Source organism: Nuphar pumila, chromosome 13, assembly GCF_984573655.1.
Source record: "Nuphar pumila chromosome 13, dmNupPumi1.hap1.1, whole genome shotgun sequence".
Lineage (NCBI taxonomy): Eukaryota > Viridiplantae > Streptophyta > Magnoliopsida > Nymphaeales > Nymphaeaceae > Nuphar > Nuphar pumila.
The window spans coordinates 2194905-2221046 of NC_143261.1; the positions used below are offsets into that span (position 1 = coordinate 2194905).

General features: G+C 36.7%; 2 protein-coding genes across 2 annotated transcripts; both read right to left on the bottom strand.

Annotated features, from left to right (window-relative positions):
• Positions 1–6687: 6687 nt before the first annotated feature.
• Positions 6688–10155, bottom strand: LOC149817480 (GDSL esterase/lipase At5g45910-like). Its single transcript, XM_089985407.1, has 5 exons — positions 9888–10155; positions 9014–9232; positions 8112–8260; positions 7290–7566; positions 6688–6917 (listed from the first exon to the last, which is right to left on the bottom strand). Exons 1-5 carry the CDS (start codon positions 10153–10155, stop codon positions 6688–6690), a joined length of 1143 nt encoding a protein of 380 aa, XP_089841533.1.
• Positions 10156–20253: 10098 nt separating this feature from the next.
• LOC149817481 (GDSL esterase/lipase At5g45910-like) lies at positions 20254–23721 on the bottom strand. Its single transcript, XM_089985410.1, has 5 exons — positions 23454–23721; positions 22580–22798; positions 21678–21826; positions 20856–21132; positions 20254–20483 (listed from the first exon to the last, which is right to left on the bottom strand). The coding sequence occupies exons 1-5, from the start codon at positions 23719–23721 to the stop codon at positions 20254–20256; spliced, it is 1143 nt and encodes a 380-aa protein (XP_089841536.1).
• Between the last annotated feature and the right edge of the window lie 2421 nt (positions 23722–26142).

Sequence of the window (26142 nt, forward strand, 5' to 3'; positions counted from 1 at the left end):
AGTTTGATTCAGACCTATTCTGGATCCAGATTGATTACTCTAGATCTGATTGGATCACTCTTGGATCCATATCAGAACTAGGTCTAGATTAGACCGTTCTGGATCCAGTGAGAGTGTATGAATCCAGTCAGAGTGTTCTGGATCCGGTTAGATTGTCTAGGATCTAGTTAGATTATTCTATATCCAGTCAAACTGTTATGTATTTAGATAAGTAATGAATCTAGATCCAATCTGACAGGGTCAGATCCAGATCATAAATAGATTCGGATCGGGTTGTGAGATAGTCTTGAATTATAAATAGATGTGAAATGACCATAATACCCTTTTAGGTACCCGAGATCCATTTTGGTAAAATAGGCATAACTTTGCACCCCAAACTCAAAATTGAGCGAGGTTTGGTGCATTGGACTCGTATTGAAGAAATGAATCTACTTGTCTAATAGTGTTGGTTAAACTAGTGACACAAAATTTCAGGTTTTGTGAGTCAATTTAGGAGAAATATTTTGGTAAATCTGCAAGAAGTTTTGTACATTAATACAAATATGTTGGTGTAATGACCAGATCATACTGTTTGAGCACCTTGAGACTCGATTGCGGTAAAAGTATAGTGTTCACACTTGAGTTAAGAGATATTATAAGTAATTTTAGATGTGAATATGTTGGGTTGTGATTCGGCCAGCCAGCGCACAAATAAAAACAACAATAGCAAGTTACTGATAAAACAATGCAAAAGAAATGTAGAGGCAGGAGTACCTCATGCCGCCATTGCTGAACTGGATGATGGCTGATGATCGACGCTGGTGCAGGGGAAGCTATTGGTTGTGGCTGAACAGGAGAAAACTTCTCCTTAGCCGGACTGTTGCACTCCACGAGCGCAGGCTGCTGGATGCAGGCGGTGGGCAGGATCTGTTCCCTCACCGGATGGAAAAACACTGAATGGAGAGGTAAGATATCCAACTGATTTCCTCTCTCATTTTTCTGTTTTTCAACCTGTGTTTTCACACGTCTTTGAGGGTTGCTCATGATACCTCTTTTATAGGCACAAAGTGGGAACCGTTTGTGTAACCCTTCTCCCTTATTCTGTGCAAGTTTATCGGAAGAAGCATCTTCTGTGGGGGGTGTCCACATCGTGGGTAACCACCACCACTAGCTGGTGGTTTATACCAATATTCTCTCACTTGTTTCGACGATAAACCCTTAACCAAAAAACTTTATGGGAATAACTTGATGAATAGATTGGCCTTTATGATCTATTATGTAGATCCTTAGTTGAATCTCTAATCCTTATGAGATTAACAACAAACAAGTAATAACGAGAATCAATGAAATGAATGTGATCACTTTATTTTTATATGTATATATAAAAAAAGTTTAACAACCCTATCCTCAATACATGTTCGGAGCATAATCCTGGTGCTAGCCCTTTAGTAAGAGGATCAACAATTATCTCTTTGGTACCAATATTAACAATATGCACTAGATGATTCTTTGTCCTTTCTTTAACAACAAAGTACCTTAATTTCATATGTGTACATGATGTAATACTTTTATTATTATTCGAAAAGGACATCGCAACTTCATTATCAGAGTAGACCTTCAGTGGCTTCTCAATGAAATCGACCACCTTTAACTGTGATATAAAGTTCTTCAACGATATGCCCTGCGAGGTAGTGTCGTACAATACTATGAATTTTGCCTTCATGGTGTGAGCAACAGTGGTCGTCTACTTTCCACTCCTACAAGACATCACGCCCCCAATAAGTAAGAAGATGTACCCAGTAGTAGACTTTCTACTATCAAGGCATCCTCCTAAGTCCGCATCCGAGTAGACAATGACCTCGAGGTGATCAACTTTATGATATATCAACATATAGTCTTTTATCCCTTGCAAATGCCGCAAGACTTTCTTTGCAGCTTTCCAATAGGGTATGCCTTAGTTAGACTAAAATTGGCCAAGCACCCCTACTGCAAAAGAGATATCTGGACGATAACATGTCTAGTGTATTGTAAGTTGCCAACAACTTACGCATATGGATAAACACTCATATGTGTTTTGTCAATATCGTCTTGTGGACAATCCTTTAAGCTCAACTTGTCACCTTTTGATATGGGTGTTGAATTAGGAGAACAAGTCTCCATCCCATATCATTTTAACACCTTATTTATATAGTATCTTTAAGAGAGGCCTAGAAAATCTTTTGATCTATCTCGACGGATCTCAATGTCGAGTACATAAGCAACCTCACCCATATCTTTCATATCAAAATATGATGCAAGAAATTGTTTTATCTCTGTAAGTAACTTTATATCGTTCGTTGCCAGCAAAATGTCATTCACATACAATATCAATATAATGAACTTACTCTCACTTTCCTTGAGGTATATACATTGATCAAAAATGTTTTCTATAAACCCTAACATCATAATGACTTGGGAAAATTTAATATACCACTGTTGGGAGGCCTCTTTAAGTTCATATATTGATTTGTTAAGCTTGCAAACCAAACGATCATCGTGAGAGAAACCAAGTGGTTGTTACATGTATACCTCTTTATTTAGATCCCTGTTTAGGAACATATTTTTTACATCCATCTGATATAGCTCCAAGTCATAATGTGCTACGAGGGCCAAAATTATTCTCATTGACTCTTTAGTTGAGACAGGAGAAAATGTCTCATTATAATCAATGCCCTCCATTTGGGTGAATCTTTTAGCAACTAATTTTGCCTTATGTCTCTCTATGTTACCTTTGGAGTCCTTCTTGGTCTTAAAGACTCATTTACACTCTACAAGTTTTACTCTCTTAGGTAACTCGACAAGATCCCATAGAGGTTATTTTGTTTTTGGGGTATTGAGATTGCTTACTCTCATAGAGGTTATTTTTTGTCTTAAACTAAATTGGCTTGCGGGATTAATCTCTTGCGGGATTAATCTTGACAAGTCCCGCATTACAAATAAAAAATTTTATGAGAAGTTGTGGTCTCAAACATGAAGGGTGATGATGGGATTTCGTTGGAAAATTCTACTCCCTATCTGGAGCTTGTGGGATCACTTATGTATCTTAGTATCACACGACCAAACATATCTCATGTCGTGCATACTGTAAGTCAATTTCAACACAGCATAAGATATGCTTGGTCGTGTGATGCTAAGATGCATAAGGGATCTCACAAGTTGCCTATAGGGAGTAGGATTTTCCAAAGAAATCCCATCATCACCCTTCATTTTTCATGCCTTCACTTCAGTTCATATGAGTGTTGTACTTCGTATTATCAGATATATAAAGGCACAATAAACAAGGGAGTATTTTTTTCCTTAACTTCTAATTTAGAATTGATTGCATATACTGACTCTAATTAGGGAGGTTACCCAAATACGCGTCACTCCACCACTGGTTTTTGTATTTTTCTAGGTAAATCACAGATCTCATTGAAATGCAAGAAACAACAGAAGGTGTCTCTTGCATCAACAGAAACAGAATATCGAGCCATGACCTCCATAACTATAGAAATTGTGTGGATTCATCAATTATTGCAGGATATGGGAGTACTGATCCAAGGACCTACAAGATTGTGTTGTGATAATAAAAGTGCAATTAATTTATATTGCTAAAAATCACACTTTTCAGAAGTCTACCAATTAAGCACATTAAGATGGACTACCACTATGTCAGAGAAGCCTACTTACAGAAAATCACAGACCTTCCTTATGTGACCTCAGAATGCCAGTTGGCAGACTTTTTCACAATGGCACTATGTTCTCCCAGATTTAATTTTCTCTTTGACAAACTTTCGGTCATCACGCCCTAAGTTTGAGATGGGGGGTGTTAAATTGTATCAATTCATGTATACAATTGATTAGTTCTTGATTAGGTTTAGGTTAGAATAATGTGTTTCAGGTTTTGTTTATTTCAATGTTCTTTAGATCAATTAAATAATGGTTTTCTTTATTAACCAATATATCTTCTTTTATTGCGTTATCGTTCTTTGTTAGAATAACTTAGATTAAAGTTAGGCATTTTCTTTTGTCAGTAAATAGTTAGTTTTATTTTATTTTATTTTCATAGATTACATTAGAAATAGCCAGTTTTATGCAATTATCATTTTTTTAAAGTATGCTTAGTTATCCGATTTTTGAATAGTGTGTTTCTCTTAGTTTTAATTCACGTTGAATTTTGTTTTTTTAGGGATTAGATTAGGGTTAATTTTGTAGTTAATGTTAGTATAGATTAGTTTGATTGAAGTTAATTAGTTTAATTAGTCGTTAAAATTAGTTAGCCGATCTTCATGATCTTTGCAATTTGCGGTTTTTCTTAATATCTAACATTGTTTTAGTTTTATGCATTGCATGTGGTTGTAGCTTAGGATAGTTTTAAATTATTTACTTTAGTTTAAATCACGTTGGATTCATGTTATATGCTTTAGAGTATTAAGTTTTGTTTATCATGCATAGTTAGTTAGAATTAGTCTAGCCGATTTTTATTTAATTATTTTATTTGATTTTCAGCATAGCCTAGGTTACTTTTATATTTCAATTTTATTTATTCGGTTACATTCATAAACAGTACAACATATAGTGTTAGTTAGTTTCGTTTAGGTTTTTTTAGTTAGTTCTTGATTTCTTGAATTAGTTAAGCTTAGTTGTTCATTAGTTCTTGAATTAATTAGTTAGGTAGTTTTGCTATTTCGTCTTTTAGTGTAAATTAGTTCACAGTTGGTTCGTGTTAATTAGTTCATGTTTTTGTGCTTTTTTTGCATATTTGCTTTTGATTTTCTCGTAGATTTCTTTTTCTGCTGTGTGTTTTCTTTTTGTGTCTTGCAGAAAAGTGTTGGAACGTGCGGTGAAACCTTTTTTGTGTTCTCGAGGTACCCTCTGGGGTCTATTGAGGCCCTCAAAAATGCTCTCAGAGAGTTCTCAGAAAAGCAAAAGTTCAAGAAAGCAAGCATTACCTAAAGAGAGAAGGGCTAAGGGAAGCAAATCAATCAAGAAGGGAATAAAAGCTTCAAGCACTGAAGACACTTTTGCTTTTATTTTTAGAATAGGCGTTATTTTATTCAATTCAATTTATTTGGGGTTGTAATAAGACACTTTATTATTTGTTTAAGAATTCTGCATGGACAATACTCTCTTGTTTATTTATTAAATTATTTTTTTCATTTTGGCAATAAAGAATAGTTTAGATTGTGTGTTGAATACGAAGTATTTTCCGTTCTTTGAGTTTGACCCGAATTTCACCACTCGTGCGAGCCGGTTTTTATTATTTTGTGTCTGGCTTTGACACTTGTTTTCATTAAAAATATTATTTTAAAAAACTCATTTTCATAAAACTCACACCACTTATGCTCATCTTATTCTTAGGTTACTTTGACACCGCAAAATATCATTTTTCAAAAACAATTTGAAATTTTTTCATAAATCTTGTATTTTTTGGCAAAATTTTAGCAATAAAAAATAAATTTAAAATGTAAAAAATAAATTTTATAAGAAAATATGAATACAAATTAGTTAAAAATAAACACATGGTTTTTTCATTATAAATAGTCATTTAAAGCATAAATATCACATTTAAATCATGATATTTATGTTTTTTCCTTAAATCTCATGATATTTTGAAAATCTCACAAGAAATTACCGTTTTAAACTTTCAAGCAATTTCTTGAAAATATTATATTAGTCACTATGATTAATTGAAGGCAAGGAATTGAGCAAATTTCAATTAGGTGCGAATTATTTAGCATTGATTCCAAAAAGTACCTCACATTCTTCAAATTTACTAATATGAGCCTCTCTTTTTTTTTTTGAAAAAAAAGTCAAACAAATACATGAGGTTAACCTCTTCCGTATTTGAAATTACTATTCTTTTGAGTTTTCTATATTAACCTTTACAATTCAAAAACACTTATCTACCCTCGTAGAAAAGGGAACGACAGGTGTTTTAAACAATTGAGGGTATTAATCTCATTTGACTCAATCGACTGATCAGATCTAAACTGGGTTTAACGGTCAATGATGAGAATAGGCCCCTCTTTGGCATTTTTCAGAAACCAGAGCTTGAAGGCCATCATAAATAGTCAATCACTATTTAATCTTGGAAGCTGATGCTTGAAATCCAACACACAAAATAGGCCTCTCCGTGTTCTGTCGGTTATGTTCCATCAAATCTTGGACAAACAATCAAGCACACCCTTAAGGTCCAACTATTTGTCATCACCACCACTCCCAATGAGATATGTTTATATGCTTTTCTTTAGATAGTCCAAGGGAAAAAAATCCCATGACCTACCGCAAATTCTTTTCTTTTTTTTTTTTGTGGGGTGGGGCAGTTGGAAATTTGAGGTGCCATCAACCCCAAATTCTTTTTTTTGTTTTTGTTTTTGTATTTGTGTGCTTTTTAGCATTCAAGAAAAACAACAAGAATGAACAAACAAAAAATAAATCTGGAAGGAATTTAAATAGAAAAGAACATTATATATGCAACCTTGAACAATCAGGTAAATAATAATTTCATCAGTTCTTTATAAGATGTATACTTCCATGCATGTCCTTGGACCAAAAAAAAGTAAGACCTTTCCTTGGACTATTCTATTCCTGAGGGATCCAATCACCAGCTGTTGAGAAACAATTGAGAGTTAAATGAAATAAAAAAAATACTACTGAAGGGATTGAATGGTTGAGAGCCTTGATTAATTAATAGCAATATTCTAGGGGTAATCTCAGAGTGGGGTAAGTGAAGAATCCATTGATGAATCCACTAGCCATCCACTGGTAGGCCTTCTCAGTGAGATGAATGCCATCCCAATTCACATGTTTGGATGGATCACCGCATACATCGATCCCTGGCTGTCCACAGGTGGCCCCAAGGTTGAAGTTGTATGGCTCTCCCTTACCACAGCAAGCTCTCAGAGCACTCTCAAATCCTGAAAATTACACATGAAGAAAAGCAAACACAAACATTAGTTACCAATTTATTTTGGTTTAGAAAAAAAAAACTGGAGGTTGGATCATTGGATACGATGTTAACAAATCCCAATCGAATCGAATCGAATCGGATAGAACCTGCCCTTTTTTATTCGATGCAGGGGTGCTCTATTAAAAAAAAAAATGAATTTTTTAATAGATTGATTCAAAACAATTCGATTTGATTCTATTCAGACTAATTTGACCTTTTTCTTGGGAAAATCCATTCGATTCAAAAACCAATTCAGACCAATTTATATATATATCATTTTTTTGTTCTTGTCAGAAACTGATAAATCAAACAGGTAAATTTAATTGAGTCATTGGCATACCAAACTGGCTGGGGTTTCTGAAAAAACCCATAGCAGCATCGTAGTAATCAGCATAAATGATCTTTGCATGTGGGTGTTGCTCCCTTAGCCTTTGGAGGGCAACTTGCAGATGAGAATTGTGGTAGACTGCAAAGTCGTTGTAGCTCTTGAGGCAACCGATCTGAGGGTCATAAACCGACGCATTTTGCGACCCGAAAGCCGTCAGGTAACTTGTCGAACAGCCGATGGGAAGGTTCCCCGGAATCATCAGCTCCACTGCTCCATGTTTTACCAGTCTCTGCATTTCATTAGGTTAGTTCAGTAGTCAAAGGCTTGAAAGGTTCGAAGTCGAACCAAGTTGGGCCAGTTCCAGTTAGTTGCATAGACCTTTGCCAGAGTATGTTTGTTTTTTTTTACGATGAGGAACCCTCGCCGAAGTGAGAAAAATCTCGTGTGAGCCCTACGACTAATTATACCCTGCCTTACTTGGCCCACGTCTGAAAGCTTCAGACACACCCATGCACCAGCGGGGTTTGATCCGGTGGCTTCATCTCAGCACCCCTCACAACCACCCCACTGACCATGCAGTCGACCGCTGCCGTGATATAGGCCTTAACCAGAGTCATAAAAACAATTCTAGTGGGTTGTTGTTGTTGTTGTTCATTTCCCTAAATCAAGAACTTTCTAGTTTATCAAGGTTCTTAGGAAATACCAATATCCGTGAAATTCTGGATGTTGGTGGTAATGAAAAGGTACTATAAATCCTTCAAAATTTCTAAATGGAGATAAGAAATGTAAAAAGGTAAAAAAAGTAGCAAAGTGTGAAAAATGTTAAAAACTCACATTCACAGCATCTGCAATGGTGTTCACTACATCATGCACGTAAGCCTTGACCTCATCAATGCTCTTCCCTTGAAAGAAGGCGTAATTGTAGTCGTTCCCTCCAATCTCTCCAACGAGAAATAGTGATGACTTGAGAAAGTGGTGGCACTCTGTTATCACATACCCCAAATGAGAAACAAAGAAGTTTTTAGTTTAATTTTGATGCATTCAATCATAACTAAGGTTGTCAATAGGTTGGGTTTGGTTCAGACCCACGTGGAACCAGACCTAGACTTGATTTGAGATACTGGTACCGATCAAGTTCAGACCCAGGTCCAACAAGACCCAAAAAACATAAGAGAAACCATACTTGAATCGTATATGGATTACATGAACCAGACCCGAACCATACCTGGTAAAATAAAATAAAAAAAAAAAAAATTTATCCTTTTTAATTGAAAATTTGTGAATCTTTTTCGAAACTTGGGTCGGGCCTAGGTCTTACGAAATTTCACAAACCATACCTGGCTCCATGTATTAATCAGTCCCTTTGGGTCTTACCGTCGGACCTTCTTATTTAGGTTGAACCCATTGATACCCCTAATCATAACCACCATGTCTAATCCAATTCATTTATATACATATGGCATAAGATTCTTTTTTCGGCTTTGTAGCCACAATGACAGGCCTTCGGTTGGTAAAACCATTAAGATCCCCCCCTGCCCACCAGGGAGTACACCCCGCTCTGACCTGACCTTGCAGCAAGAGATGCCCCCTGTTGGTTTCGAACCCTTGACATGATCCCGTCAATTACTTGTTGAAGTTACCTACCAGATGAGCAGAGCTCTTGTGGGCTTTTGTTTTTATTTTTCTTTTCATCTGTTGTGGGAAGAATAGAAAACAAGATTTTATATGTTGGTTACCTGCTTTTGAAGAGCATAGTGAAGGTAGAAGCCTGTCGAACCAGCCGAGTTGGACGTTTAGTGAGTTGTTGGTCCATAGTTGATTGATGTTCTTGCTCTCAAAGTATGAAACATCAAGTGTTGTAGCTCCTGCTACAGCAAAATTGACTCCATTGGTGTATTCTTTGCCCTCAGGATCAGCCAGATATGGAGGAAGAAGAGGAAGACCGAATGCCTCGGCTGAAAAGGTATTAGAAATTAGTCATAAGATTGCTGAACATAGCAAATCATAACATAGTTACTGTGACTAGATGACTCAATGCTAGATACAAGTGTATATATAGTCCTTAAATGAAACTCACACACTTATATTCATGCAAAACATGATCGAGGTCTAAATCATACGGGAGTGAAATTGGCCCCACAATCACACTAAAATCACAGAGTTCAAAGCCTTATCAGGTCATGAAGTCCACCCTGATTCAAATACTCTACTAATTAAGTAGTTCTATTTCGCTACTGTGGCCTTCACACCAGTAACTCAGACAACAAACTCATTCAGCCATATATAGTGACTATAATTGAACACTGATCATGGCATGCCTAAATTAATCTTGAATCGATAGTTTGCCCCGAGAATCGGCAAAGCACGATCCTAATCCAATGGCAGCCAACCTGATCCTACCTGGTTCTTGGATTCAACTTAGATATGTAAGCAAATTCAGGCTAATTAAGAGTCAGAGTAGATGCCACTGTTATCACGTCCAAGACCAGTAGTATATTAATGCATGACTCTGTGAACCACCTTGGCAACAAATGGAAGCAACTTTCACCATATTCTTTTAAAAGCGAGAAAGACTATATATGGAAGTAGAGAAGCACAAAAAGACAATACCTATGAAGTCGACGATCAATCTTCCATTGGAGCATCGGCCTGTGGGGTGCCCAAAGAAGGTTTCTCCATAGGGGAGGTTGGCTATGACCGAAAACCCACTAGGCCTGGAGTGTAGCAGGTTTCCGGTGTCGGCAAGCGAGTCCCCGAAGCTAAAGATGGAGGTGTAGCAATCTGAATGTGAAACAGCTGCAGGAACAAAGAACATGCAGGCTGCCAAAACAGTCATATGAGAAAGCACCATTACTCCTGAACCAGAAGAAGAAGCCATGGCGAGCGAGAGAGAGAGAGAGAGAGGTTTAAGTGAATTCAAGAGGGGTTAGATGGTCGTTATATATAGCGAGCAGTGTTCTATTTGTAGCAGGCTTTGGGTGCCCACGCATGTTTAGCGTTATAGTTGAACTGTAGCTTTTGTGGTGGTGTGATTACGTACGTAATTATGTTCATGGAATTAAACTGAAATCTTCGGCCATGCTTCTTTAAACAAAATTCTTCATTTCATGGTGAGTTTGAAAATTAAGTCCTTGAACGTATGCTGCCACCTGTAAATCCATGAAAAAATTTTACACTAAAATCTCCTTTATGCTATTTTAAAGCCCATTAAGTTTTATAAAACCGGCAGTCACATGATGGACCTTGATTTTGGGGTGTTACTGAATTTAAGTGATGATACTTGATAGGACTCGTAGTTCTACTCCATTTACCCTTCTACAAGATTGAGGACCAAATAACTGGACTTTAGATGGAAAAAAGAATCCCAGAAGATAACCAACTCTTCCATCCTTATCAACCAGAGATGGTGAGACTTGAGGATTGCACAAATTTTATGTAATATGGACTCTTGAAACCAATATTCTTCGGTTGACAGTTCTAATCCCAATATGGATATATATCCATGGTGTCAATAGGCAAGGTTTACTTCACTAATTATATGGACCTTTAATTGGGACTACAACTCTAGAAAACATGGCTGTCCAAGGGATCAAGATCTCAACATGAGTCTTGAAGAGCTGTCTCACTAGGGTTGCAAACATATAGTGACCAATATTGGCGTTTCTTTGAAGAAAAAAAAATGTGAGATTTTGGCTGGCCAATATTTAATTTCCAATAAAAATGCCAGAATTTATTTTTAATTTTTCTTTGTAAAAATAATTACAATATTTTATTGTACATGTTTTTCCATTTTCTTCCCAAAAAAAGAATCAATTTTTCACGAGAATTTGGCTGCCAATATTTACCCAAAAAATGTTTTGTCACTATGGTTGCAAATCGTTAGGTCAGTCTGAGGCTGAAGACTACCCAGTTCCAGAACTAATTTTTTTTTTGAGCAAGTCCACTTCCAGATCCAGTTCTAAATTGCAGAACTATAAGTGGCAGAGGGCTTGGGGAGAAGGTGCTGAACCCTTCATCCAAGGTTCGACTCCCACCGGTATGGCAGAGGGCCTGAGGGACAAATGTTGTATATCTATTTAATGTACGTAGAAGTTCCTCGTGATATCATCGTTTGTGGCTGATGGAACATTTGTATGTTGTATATCTGAAAGACTTGTGTCTCCCAAACAGGCAACATGTTGCTACGTTTTATGAAAACTGATTCGATGTCGTACATTGTTTCATTGTTTCATGCCAAAACTTTGTAAAGGTATTAAGATATTATGGGACCGGAAAGACACAGGGTTATGGATTTGTCAGTTTCTCCGATCCTTCGCGATGAAAGAAATGAATGGTTCTCTCTCTCTGTCTCTCTTTCTATATATATATATATATATATATATATATATATATATATATATATATATTTATATATATATATATATATATATATATATATATATATATATTTATATATTTATTTATATATATATATATATATATACATATATATATTTATATATTTATTTATATATATATATAGAGAGAGAGAGATATGGATTTGTCAGTTTCGGCTTTTTAGAGCAGACCGAGGCAAAGTTTGGGTGCGACTTAGACCAAAACGTGTCAGTCTAGGTCGTCCCCAGACCAATTTTGCATTCAAAAAAAATGTGTGGTCGGTTCAGCCTGGGTGCGACCTAGACCGAACTGAAACGAGTCGGTCTGGGTCGCACCCAGACCAAGATCGATCCAGATAGAAAAAAAAGAGTTTGTTGGTTGAACCGGTTCAGAACAAATCGGGTCTCGCCGAACCGGTTTATATGGGTCGATTCAGACCAAACTGGTTCTTGAGGAATTGGTCTAAACCGAATTGGGTCTGAATCGAACCGGTTTGGATAAACCCGAGTCAAGCCAAACTGGTTCAGTCTAACTGGATCTGGGTTCTTAGTTCAGATTCAGTTTGATTCAGACCTATTCTGGATCCAGATTGATTACTCTAGATCTGATTGGATCACTCTTGGATCCATATCAGAACTAGGTCTAGATTAGACCGTTCTGGATCCAGTGAGAGTGTATGAATCCAGTCAGAGTGTTCTGGATCCGGTTAGATTGTCTAGGATCTAGTTAGATTATTCTATATCCAGTCAAACTGTTATGTATTTAGATAAGTAATGAATCTAGATCCAATCTGACAGGGTCAGATCCAGATCATAAATAGATTCGGATCGGGTTGTGAGATAGTCTTGAATTATAAATAGATGTGAAATGACCATAATACCCTTTTAGGTACCCGAGATCCATTTTGGTAAAATAGGCATAACTTTGCACCCCAAACTCAAAATTGAGCGAGGTTTGGTGCATTGGACTCGTATTGAAGAAATGAATCTACTTGTCTAATAGTGTTGATTAAACTAGTGACACAAAATTTCAGGTTTTGTGAGTCAATTTAGGAGAAATATTTTGGTAAATCTGCAAGAAGTTTTGTACATTAATACAAATATGTTGGTGTAATGATCATATCATACTGTTTGAGCACCTTGAGACTCGATTGCGGTAAAAGTATAGTGTTCACACTTGAGTTAAGAGATACAACAACAACAACAACAACTACGCCTTCATCCCAAAACAATTGGGGTCAGCGATATGAACCAAAAAAGAAATTCATTTTGGGTCTTCCACATGAATCATTTTCCTCCAATCATTTCTATCCAACGCCATGTCCTCGGTGAGGTTCAAAGCATTCATATCCTTTCCTATCATCTCCATCCAAGTCTTCCTAGGCCTACCCCGACCTCTTTTAACTAATATATTTTCCCATTTCTCCAACCTTCTAACTGGAGCATCATTAGGCCTTCGCCGAATATGTCCAAACCACCGTAAACGATTCTCTCGCATCTTATTTTCAATGGGTGCAACACCTACCTTCTTACGTATCTCTTCGTTCCGAATCTTATCTTTTATTGTATTTCCACACATCCATCTAAGCATCCGCATCTCAGCTACACTCATTTTTTGAATATGATGTCTCTTGGCAGCCCAACATTCCGTACCATATAGTAAAGCGGGTCTAATAGTCGTCCTATAAAACTTTCCCTTCAACCGCAATGGCATTCTACGATCGCACAGCACTCCAGTAGCACTTTTCCATTTCATCCACCCAACCTTTATCCTATGATTTACATCTCCATCAATTTCTCCATACTTTTGAATGATGGATCCCAAATATTTGAAATAATCATTCACCGGTATATCTTGCTCACCAAGCTTCACTACACTCCCATCCCTACTTCGTTGCTTACTAAACCGACATTCCATATATTCAGTCTTACTCTTACTCAACTTAAAACCTCTAGCTTCCAATGTCTGTCTCCATAATTCTAACTTAGCATTAACCCCAGCTCTAGACTCATCAATCAAAACAATATCATCAGCAAACAACATACACCACGGTACATTTTCTTGAATTGATCTCGTAAGCTCATCCATCACTATCGCAAATAGGAAAGGGCTTAAAGCAGATCCTTGATGTAACCCAACCGTTATCGGAAAATTGGTTGTCACCCCTCCACAAGTGCGGACATTGGTTACTACTCCTACATACATATCTTTAATTATACTAATGTACTTGAGAGAAACACCTTTCTTCATCATTGTCCACCAGAGAACGTCCCTAGGTACTCTATCGTATGCCTTCTCTAAATCAATAAAAACCATATGCAAATCTTTGTTCCTCTCTCTATATCTTTCAATAAGTTGTCTAAGAAGATGTATAGCTTCCATAGTTGATCTTCCAGGCATAAAACCAAATTGATTCTCCGATATCATGACAACCTTCCTCAACCTAGACTCAATCACCCTCTCCCAAAGTTTCATAGTATGACTCATGAGTTTTATACCACGATAGTTTGTGCAATCTTGTATACCACGATAGTTTGTGCAAACTTGAGTTAAGAGATATTATAAGTAATTTTAGATGTGAATATGTTGGGTTATGATTCGGCCAGCCAGCGCACAAATAAAAACAACAATAGCAAGTTACTGATAAAACAATGCAAAAGAAATGCAGAGGCAGGATTACCTGATGCCGCCATTGATGAACTGGATGATGGCTGATGATCGACGCTGGTGCAGGGGAAGCTATTGGTTGTGGCTGAACAGGAGAAAACTTCTCCTTAGCCGGACTGCTGCACTCCACGAGCGCAGGCTGCTGGATGCAGGCGGTGGGCAGGATCTGTTCCCTCACCGGATGGAAAAACACTGAATGGAGAGGTAAGATATCCAACTGATTTCCTCTCTCATTTTTCTGTTTTTCACCCTGTGTTTTCACACGTCTTTGAGGGTTGCTCATGATACCTCTTTTATAGGCACAAAGTGGGAACCGTTTGTGTAACCCTTCTCCCTTATTCTGTGCAAGTTTATCGGAAGAAGCATCTTCTGTGGGGGGTATCCACATCGTGGGTAACCACCCCCACTAGCTGGTGGTTTATACCAATATTCTCTCACTTGTTTCGACGATAAACCCTTAACCAAAAAACTTTATGGGAATAACTTGATGAATAGATTGGCCTTTATGATCTATTATGTAGATCCTTAGTTGAATCTCTAATCCTTATGAGATTAACAACAAACAAGTAATAACGAGAATCAATGAAATGAATGTGATCACTTTATTTTTATATGTATATATAAAAAAAGTTTAACAACCCTATCCTCAATACATGTTCGGAACATAATCCTGGTGCTAGCCCTTTAATAAGAGGATCAACAATTATCTCTTTGGTACCAATATTAACAATATGCACTAGATGATTCTTTGTCCTTTCTTTAACAACAAAGTACCTTAATTTCATATGTGTACATGTTGTAATACTTTTATTATTATTCGAAAAGGACATCGCAACTTCATTATCAGAGTAGACCTTCAGTGGCTTCTCAATGAAATCGACCACCTTTAACTGTGATATAAAGTTCTTCAACGATATGCCCTGCGAGGTAGTGTCGTACAATACTATGAATTTTGCCTTCATGGTGTGAGCAACAGTGGTCGTCTACTTTCCACTCCTACAAGACATCACGCTCCCAATAAGTAAGAAGATGTACCCAGTAGTAGACTTTCTACTATCAAGGCATCCTCCTAAGTCCGCATCCGAGTAGACAATGACCTCGAGGTGATCAACTTTATGATATATCAACATATAATCTTTTATCCCTTGCAAATGCCGCAAGACTTTCTTTGCAGCTTTCCAATAGGGTATGCCTTAGTTAGACTAAAATTGGCCAAGCACCCCTACTGCAAAAGAGATATCTGGACGATAACATGTCTAGTGTATTGTAAGTTGCCAACAACTTACGCATATGGATAAACACTCATATGTGTTTTGTCAATATCGTCTTGTGGACAATCCTTTAAGCTCAACTTGTCACCTTTTGATATGGGTGTTGAATTAGGAGAACAAGTCTCCATCCCATATCATTTTAACACCTTATTTATATAGGATCTTTAAGAGAGGCCTAGAAAATCTTTTGATCTATCTCGACGGATCTCAATGTCGAGTACATAAGCAGCCTCACCCATATCTTTCATATCAAAATATGATGCAAGAAACTGTTTTATCTCTGTAAGTAACTTTATATCGTTCGTTGCCAGCAAAATGTCATTCACATACAATATCAATATAATGAACTTACTCTCACTTTCCTTAAGGTATATACATTGATCAAAAATGTTTTCTATAAACCCTAACATCATAATGACTTGGGAAAATTTAATATACCACTGTCGGGAGGCCTCTTTAAGTTCATATATTGATTTGTTAAGCTTGCAAACCAAACGATCATCGTGAGAGAAACCAAGTGGTTGTTACATGTATACCTCTTTATTTAGATCCCTGTTGAGGAACACATTTTTTACATCCATCTGATATAGCTCCAAGTCATAATGAGCTACGAGGGCCAAAATTATTCTCATTGACTCTTTAGTTGAGACAGGAGAAAATGTCTCATTATAATCAATGCCCTCCATCTGGGTGAATCTTTTAGCAACTAATTTTGCCTTATGTCTCTCTATGTTACCTTTGGAGTCCTTCTTGGTCTTAAAGACTCATTTACACTCTACAGGTTTTACTCTCTTAGGTAACTCGACAAGATCCCATAGAGGTTATTTTTTTTTTGGGGTATTGAGATTGCTTACTCTCATAGAGGTTATTTTTTGTCTTAAACTAAATTGGCTTGCGGGATTAATCTTGACAAGTCCCGCATTACAAATAAAAAATTTTATGAGAAGTTGTGGGCTCAAACATGAAGGGTGATGATGGGATTTCGTTGGAAAATTCTACTCCCTATCTGGAGCTTGTGGGATCACTTATATATCTTAGTATCACACGACCAGACATATCTCATGTCGTGCATACTGTAAGTCAATTTCAACACAGCATAAGATATGCTTGGTCGTGTGATGCTAAGATGCATAAGGGATCTCACAAGTTGCCTATAGGGAGTAGGATTTTCCAAAGAAATCCCATCATCACCCTTCATTTTTCATGCCTTCACTTCAGTTCATATGAGTGTTGTACTTCGTATTATCAGATATATAAAGGCACAATAAACAAGGGAGTATTTTTTTCCTTAACTTCTAATTTAGAATTGATTGCATATACTGACTCTAATTAGGGAGGTTACCCAAATACGCGTCACTCCACCACTGGTTTTTGTATTTTTCTAGGTAAATCACAGATCTCATTGAAATGCAAGAAACAACAGAAGGTGTCTCTTGCATCAACAGAAACAGAATATCGAGCCATGACCTCCATAACTATAGAAATTGTGTGGATTCATCAATTATTGCAGGATATGGGAGTACTGATCCAAGGACCTACAAGATTGTGTTGTGATAATAAAAGTGCAATTAATTTATATTGCTAAAAATCACACTTTTCAGAAGTCTACCAATTAAGCACATTAAGATGGACTACCACTATGTCAGAGAAGCCTACTTACAGAAAATCACAGACCTTCCTTATGTGACCTCAGAATGCCAGTTGGCAGACTTTTTCACAATGGCACTATGTTCTCCCAGATTTAATTTTCTCTTTGACAAACTTTCGGTCATCACGCCCTAAGTTTGAGATGGGGGGTGTTAAATTGTATCAATTCATGTATACAATTGATTAGTTCTTGATTAGGTTTAGGTTAGAATAATGTGTTTCAGGTTTTGTTTATTTCAATGTTCTTTAGATCAATTAAATAATGGTTTTCTTTATTAACCAATATATCTTCTTTTATTGCGTTATCGTTCTTTGTTAGAATAACTTAGATTAAAGTTAGGCATTTTCTTTTGTCAGTAAATAGTTAGTTTTATTTTATTTTATTTTCATAGATTACATTAGAAATAGCCAGTTTTATGCAATTATCATTTTTTTAAAGTATGCTTAGTTATCCGATTTTTGAATAGTGTGTTTCTCTTAGTTTTAATTCACGTTGAATTTTGTTTTTTTAGGGATTAGATTAGGGTTAATTTTGTAGTTAATGTTAGTATAGATTAGTTTGATTGAAGTTAATTAGTTTAATTAGTCGTTAAAATTAGTTAGCCGATCTTCATGATCTTTGCAATTTGCGGTTTTTCTTAATATCTAACATTGTTTTAGTTTTATGCATTGCATGTGGTTGTAGCTTAGGATAGTTTTAAATTATTTACTTTAGTTTAAATCACGTTGGATTCATGTTATATGCTTTAGAGTATTAAGTTTTGTTTATCATGCATAGTTAGTTAGAATTAGTCTAGCCGATTTTTATTTAATTATTTTATTTGATTTTCAGCATAGCCTAGGTTACTTTTATATTTCAATTTTATTTATTCGGTTACATTCATAAACAGTACAACATATAGTGTTAGTTAGTTTCGTTTAGGTTTTTTTAGTTAGTTCTTGATTTCTTGAATTAGTTAAGCTTAGTTGTTCATTAGTTCTTGAATTAATTAGTTAGGTAGTTTTGCTATTTCGTCTTTTAGTGTAAATTAGTTCACAGTTGATTCGTGTTAATTAGTTCATGTTTTTGTGCTTTTTTTGCATATTTGCTTTTGATTTTCTCATAGATTTCTTTTTCTGCTGTGTGTTTTCTTTTTGTGTCTTGCAGAAAAGTCTTGGAACGTGTGGTGAAACCTTTTTTGTATTCTCGAGGTACCCTCTGGGGTCTACTCAGGCCCTCAAAAATGCTCTCAGAGAGTTCTCAGAAAAGCAAAAGTTCAAGAAAGCAAGCATTACCTAAAGAGAGAAGGACAAAGGGAAGCAAATCAATCAAGAAGGGAATAAAAGCTTCAAGCACTGAAGACACTTTTGCTTTTATTTTTAGAATAGGCGTTATTTTATTCAATTCAATTTATTTGGGGTTGTAATAAGACACTTTATTATTTGTTTAAGAATTCTGCATGGACAATACTCTCTTGTTTATTTATTAAATTATTTTTTTCATTTTGGCAATAAAGAATAGTTTAGATTGTGTGTTGAATACGAAGTATTTTCCGTTCTTTGAGTTTGACCCGAATTTCACCACTCGTGCGAGCCGGTTTTTATTATTTTGTGTCTGGCTTTGACACTTGTTTTCATTAAAAATATTATTTTAAAAAACTCATTTTCATAAAACTCACACCACTTATGCTCATCTTATTCTTAGGTTACTTTGACACCGCAAAATATCATTTTTCAAAAACAATTTGAAATTTTTTCATAAATCTTGTATTTTTTGGCAAAATTTTAGCAATAAAAAATAAATTTAAAATGTAAAAAATAAATTTTATAAGAAAATATGAATACAAATTAGTTAAAAATAAACACATGGTTTTTTCATTATAAATAGTCATTTAAAGCATAAATATCACATTTAAATCATGATATTTATGTTTTTTCCTTAAATCTCATGATATTTTGAAAATCTCACAAGAAATTACCGTTTTAAACTTTCAAGCAATTTCTTGAAAATATTATATTAGTCACTATGATTAATTGAAGGCAAGGAATTGAGCAAATTTCAATTAGGTGCGAATTATTTAGCATTGATTCCAAAAAGTACCTCACATTCTTCAAATTTACTAATATGAGCCTCTCTTTTTTTTTTTGAAAAAAAAGTCAAACAAATACATGAGGTTAACCTCTTCCGTATTTGAAATTACTATTCTTTTGAGTTTTCTATATTAACCTTTACAATTCAAAAACACTTATCTACCCTCGTAGAAAAGGGAACGACAGGTGTTTTAAACAATTGAGGGTATTAATCTCATTTGACTCAATCGACTGATCAGATCTAAACTGGGTTTAACGGTCAATGATGAGAATAGGCCCCTCTTTGGCATTTTTCAGAAACCAGAGCTTGAAGGCCATCATAAATAGTCAATCACTATTTAATCTTGGAAGCTGATGCTTGAAATCCAACACACAAAATAGGCCTCTCCGTGTTCTGTCGGTTATGTTCCATCAAATCTTGGACAAACAATCAAGCACACCCTTAAGGTCCAACTATTTGTCATCACCACCACTCCCAATGAGATATGTTTATATGCTTTTCTTTAGATAGTCCAAGGGAAAAAAATCCCATGACCTACCGCAAATTCTTTTTTTTTTTTTTTTTTGTGGGGTGGGGCAGTTGGAAATTTGAGGTGCCATCAACCCCAAATTCTTTTTTTTGTTTTTGTTTTTGTATTTGTGTGCTTTTTAGCATTCAAGAAAAACAACAAGAATGAACAAACAAAAAATAAATCTGGAAGGAATTTAAATAGAAAAGAACATTATATATGCAACCTTGAACAATCAGGTAAATAATAATTTCATCAGTTCTTTATAAGATGTATACTTCCATGCATGTCCTTGGACCAAAAAAAAGTAAGACCTTTCCTTGGACTATTCTATTCCTGAGGGATCCAATCACCAGCTGTTGAGAAACAATTGAGAGTTAAATGAAATAAAAAAAATACTACTGAAGGGATTGAATGGTTGAGAGCCTTGATTAATTAATAGCAATATTCTAGGGGTAATCTCAGAGTGGGGTAAGTGAAGAATCCATTGATGAATCCACTAGCCATCCACTGGTAGGCCTTCTCAGTGAGATGAATGCCATCCCAATTCACATGTTTGGATGGATCACCGCATACATCGATCCCTGGCTGTCCACAGGTGGCCCCAAGGTTGAAGTTGTATGGCTCTCCCTTACCACAGCAAGCTCTCAGAGCACTCTCAAATCCTGAAAATTACACATGAAGAAAAGCAAACACAAACATTAGTTACCAATTTATTTTGGTTTAGAAAAAAAAAACTGGAGGTTGGATCATTGGATACGATGTTAACAAATCCCAATCGAATCGAATCGAATCGGATAGAACCTGCCCTTTTTTATTCGATGCAGGGGTGCTCTATTAAAAAAAAAAATGAATTTTTTAATAGATTGATTCAAAACAATTCGATTTGATTCTATTCAGACTAATTTGACCTTTTTCTTGGGAAAATCCATTCGATTCAAAAACCAATTCAGACCAATTTATATATATATCATTTTTTTGTTCTTGTCAGAAACTGATAAATCAAACAGGTAAATTTAATTGAGTCATTGGCATACCAAACTGGCTGGGGTTTCTGAAAAAACCCATAGCAGCATCGTAGTAATCAGCATAAATGATCTTTGCATGTGGGTGTTGCTCCCTTAGCCTTTGGAGGGCAACTTGCAGATGAGAATTGTGGTAGACTGCAAAGTCGTTGTAGCTCTTGAGGCAACCGATCTGAGGGTCATAAACCGACGCATTTTGCGACCCGAAAGCCGTCAGGTAACTTGTCGAACAGCCGATGGGAAGGTTCCCCGGAATCATCAGCTCCACTGCTCCATGTTTTACCAGTCTCTGCATTTCATTAGGTTAGTTCAGTAGTCAAAGGCTTGAAAGGTTCGAAGTCGAACCAAGTTGGGCCAGTTCCAGTTAGTTGCATAGACCTTTGCCAGAGTATGTTTGTTTTTTTTTACGATGAGGAACCCTCGCCGAAGTGAGAAAAATCTCGTGTGAGCCCTACGACTAATTATACCCTGCCTTACTTGGCCCACGTCTGAAAGCTTCAGACACACCCATGCACCAGCGGGGTTTGATCCGGTGGCTTCATCTCAGCACCCCTCACAACCACCCCACTGACCATGCAGTCGACCGCTGCCGTGATATAGGCCTTAACCAGAGTCATAAAAACAATTCTAGTGGGTTGTTGTTGTTGTTGTTCATTTCCCTAAATCAAGAACTTTCTAGTTTATCAAGGTTCTTAGGAAATACCAATATCCGTGAAATTCTGGATGTTGGTGGTAATGAAAAGGTACTATAAATCCTTCAAAATTTCTAAATGGAGATAAGAAATGTAAAAAGGTAAAAAAAGTAGCAAAGTGTGAAAAATGTTAAAAACTCACATTCACAGCATCTGCAATGGTGTTCACTACATCATGCACGTAAGCCTTGACCTCATCAATGCTCTTCCCTTGAAAGAAGGCGTAATTGTAGTCGTTCCCTCCAATCTCTCCAACGAGAAATAGTGATGACTTGAGAAAGTGGTGGCACTCTGTTATCACATACCCCAAATGAGAAACAAAGAAGTTTTTAGTTTAATTTTGATGCATTCAATCATAACTAAGGTTGTCAATAGGTTGGGTTTGGTTCAGACCCACGTGGAACCAGACCTAGACTTGATTTGAGATACTGGTACCGATCAAGTTCAGACCCAGGTCCAACAAGACCCAAAAAACATAAGAGAAACCATACTTGAATCGTATATGGATTACATGAACCAGACCCGAACCATACCTGGTAAAATAAAATAAAAAAAAAAAAAATTTATCCTTTTTAATTGAAAATTTGTGAATCTTTTTCGAAACTTGGGTCGGGCCTAGGTCTTACGAAATTTCACAAACCATACCTGGCTCCATGTATTAATCAGTCCCTTTGGGTCTTACCGTCGGACCTTCTTATTTAGGTTGAACCCATTGATACCCCTAATCATAACCACCATGTCTAATCCAATTCATTTATATACATATGGCATAAGATTCTTTTTTCGGCTTTGTAGCCACAATGACAGGCCTTCGGTTGGTAAAACCATTAAGATCCCCCCCTGCCCACCAGGGAGTACACCCCGCTCTGACCTGACCTTGCAGCAAGAGATGCCCCCTGTTGGTTTCGAACCCTTGACATGATCCCGTCAATTACTTGTTGAAGTTACCTACCAGATGAGCAGAGCTCTTGTGGGCTTTTGTTTTTATTTTTCTTTTCATCTGTTGTGGGAAGAATAGAAAACAAGATTTTATATGTTGGTTACCTGCTTTTGAAGAGCATAGTGAAGGTAGAAGCCTGTCGAACCAGCCGAGTTGGACGTTTAGTGAGTTGTTGGTCCATAGTTGATTGATGTTCTTGCTCTCAAAGTATGAAACATCAAGTGTTGTAGCTCCTGCTACAGCAAAATTGACTCCATTGGTGTATTCTTTGCCCTCAGGATCAGCCAGATATGGAGGAAGAAGAGGAAGACCGAATGCCTCGGCTGAAAAGGTATTAGAAATTAGTCATAAGATTGCTGAACATAGCAAATCATAACATAGTTACTGTGACTAGATGACTCAATGCTAGATACAAGTGTATATATAGTCCTTAAATGAAACTCACACACTTATATTCATGCAAAACATGATCGAGGTCTAAATCATACGGGAGTGAAATTGGCCCCACAATCACACTAAAATCACAGAGTTCAAAGCCTTATCAGGTCATGAAGTCCACCCTGATTCAAATACTCTACTAATTAAGTAGTTCTATTTCGCTACTGTGGCCTTCACACCAGTAACTCAGACAACAAACTCATTCAGCCATATATAGTGACTATAATTGAACACTGATCATGGCATGCCTAAATTAATCTTGAATCGATAGTTTGCCCCGAGAATCGGCAAAGCACGATCCTAATCCAATGGCAGCCAACCTGATCCTACCTGGTTCTTGGATTCAACTTAGATATGTAAGCAAATTCAGGCTAATTAAGAGTCAGAGTAGATGCCACTGTTATCACGTCCAAGACCAGTAGTATATTAATGCATGACTCTGTGAACCACCTTGGCAACAAATGGAAGCAACTTTCACCATATTCTTTTAAAAGCGAGAAAGACTATATATGGAAGTAGAGAAGCACAAAAAGACAATACCTATGAAGTCGACGATCAATCTTCCATTGGAGCATCGGCCTGTGGGGTGCCCAAAGAAGGTTTCTCCATAGGGGAGGTTGGCTATGACCGAAAACCCACTAGGCCTGGAGTGTAGCAGGTTTCCGGTGTCGGCAAGCGAGTCCCCGAAGCTAAAGATGGAGGTGTAGCAATCTGAATGTGAAACAGCTGCAGGAACAAAGAACATGCAGGCTGCCAAAACAGTCATATGAGAAAGCACCATTACTCCTGAACCAGAAGAAGAAGCCATGGCGAGCGAGAGAGAGAGAGAGAGAGGTTTAAGTGAATTCAAGAGGGGTTAGATGGTCGTTATATATAGCGAGCAGTGTTCTATTTGTAGCAGGCTTTGGGTGCCCACGCATGTTTAGCGTTATAGTTGAACTGTAGCTTTTGTGGTGGTGTGATTACGTACGTAATTATGTTCATGGAATTAAACTGAAATCTTCGGCCATGCTTCTTTAAACAAAATTCTTCATTTCATGGTGAGTTTGAAAATTAAGTCCTTGAACGTATGCTGCCACCTGTAAATCCATGAAAAAATTTTACACTAAAATCTCCTTTATGCTATTTTAAAGCCCATTAAGTTTTATAAAACCGGCAGTCACATGATGGACCTTGATTTTGGGGTGTTACTGAATTTAAGTGATGATACTTGATAGGACTCGTAGTTCTACTCCATTTACCCTTCTACAAGATTGAGGACCAAATAACTGGACTTTAGATGGAAAAAAGAATCCCAGAAGATAACCAACTCTTCCATCCTTATCAACCAGAGATGGTGAGACTTGAGGATTGCACAAATTTTATGTAATATGGACTCTTGAAACCAATATTCTTCGGTTGACAGTTCTAATCCCAATATGGATATATATCCATGGTGTCAATAGGCAAGGTTTACTTCACTAATTATATGGACCTTTAATTGGGACTACAACTCTAGAAAACATGGCTGTCCAAGGGATCAAGATCTCAACATGAGTCTTGAAGAGCTGTCTCACTAGGGTTGCAAACATATAGTGACCAATATTGGCGTTTCTTTGAAGAAAAAAAAATGTGAGATTTTGGCTGGCCAATATTTAATTTCCAATAAAAATGCCAGAATTTATTTTTAATTTTTCTTTGTAAAAATAATTACAATATTTTATTGTACATGTTTTTCCATTTTCTTCCCAAAAAAAGAATCAATTTTTCACGAGAATTTGGCTGCCAATATTTACCCAAAAAATGTTTTGTCACTATGGTTGCAAATCGTTAGGTCAGTCTGAGGCTGAAGACTACCCAGTTCCAGAACTAATTTTTTTTTTGAGCAAGTCCACTTCCAGATCCAGTTCTAAATTGCAGAACTATAAGTGGCAGAGGGCTTGGGGAGAAGGTGCTGAACCCTTCATCCAAGGTTCGACTCCCACCGGTATGGCAGAGGGCCTGAGGGACAAATGTTGTATATCTATTTAATGTACGTAGAAGTTCCTCGTGATATCATCGTTTGTGGCTGATGGAACATTTGTATGTTGTATATCTGAAAGACTTGTGTCTCCCAAACAGGCAACATGTTGCTACGTTTTATGAAAACTGATTCGATGTCGTACATTGTTTCATTGTTTCATGCCAAAACTTTGTAAAGGTATTAAGATATTATGGGACCGGAAAGACACAGGGTTATGGATTTGTCAGTTTCTCCGATCCTTCGCGATGAAAGAAATGAATGGTTCTCTCTCTCTGTCTCTCTTTCTATATATATATATATATATATATATATATATATATATATATATATATATATATATATATATATATATATATATATATATATATACATATATATATTTATATATTTATTTTTATATATATATAGAGAGAGAGAGATATGGATTTGTCAGTTTCGGCTTTTTAGAGCAGACCGAGGCAAAGTTTGGGTGCGACTTAGACCAAAACGTGTCAGTCTAGGTCGTCCCCAGACCAATTTTGCATTCAAAAAAAATGTGTGGTCGGTTCAGCCTGGGTGCGACCTAGACCGAACTGAAACGAGTCGGTCTGGGTCGCACCCAGACCAAGATCGATCCAGATAGAAAAAAAAGAGTTTGTTGGTTGAACCGGTTCAGAACAAATCGGGTCTCGCCGAACCGGTTTATATGGGTCGATTCAGACCAAACTGGTTCTTGAGGAATTGGTCTAAACCGAATTGGGTCTGAATCGAACCGGTTTGGATAAACCCGAGTCAAGCCAAACTGGTTCAGTCTAACTGGATCTGGGTTCTTAGTTCAGATTCAGTTTGATTCAGACCTATTCTGGATCCAGATTGATTACTCTAGATCTGATTGGATCACTCTTGGATCCATATCAGAACTAGGTCTAGATTAGACCGTTCTGGATCCAGTGAGAGTGTATGAATCCAGTCAGAGTGTTCTGGATCCGGTTAGATTGTCTAGGATCTAGTTAGATTATTCTATATCCAGTCAAACTGTTATGTATTTAGATAAGTAATGAATCTAGATCCAATCTGACAGGGTCAGATCCAGATCATAAATAGATTCGGATCGGGTTGTGAGATAGTCTTGAATTATAAATAGATGTGAAATGACCATAATACCCTTTTAGGTACCCGAGATCCATTTTGGTAAAATAGGCATAACTTTGCACCCCAAACTCAAAATTGAGCGAGGTTTGGTGCATT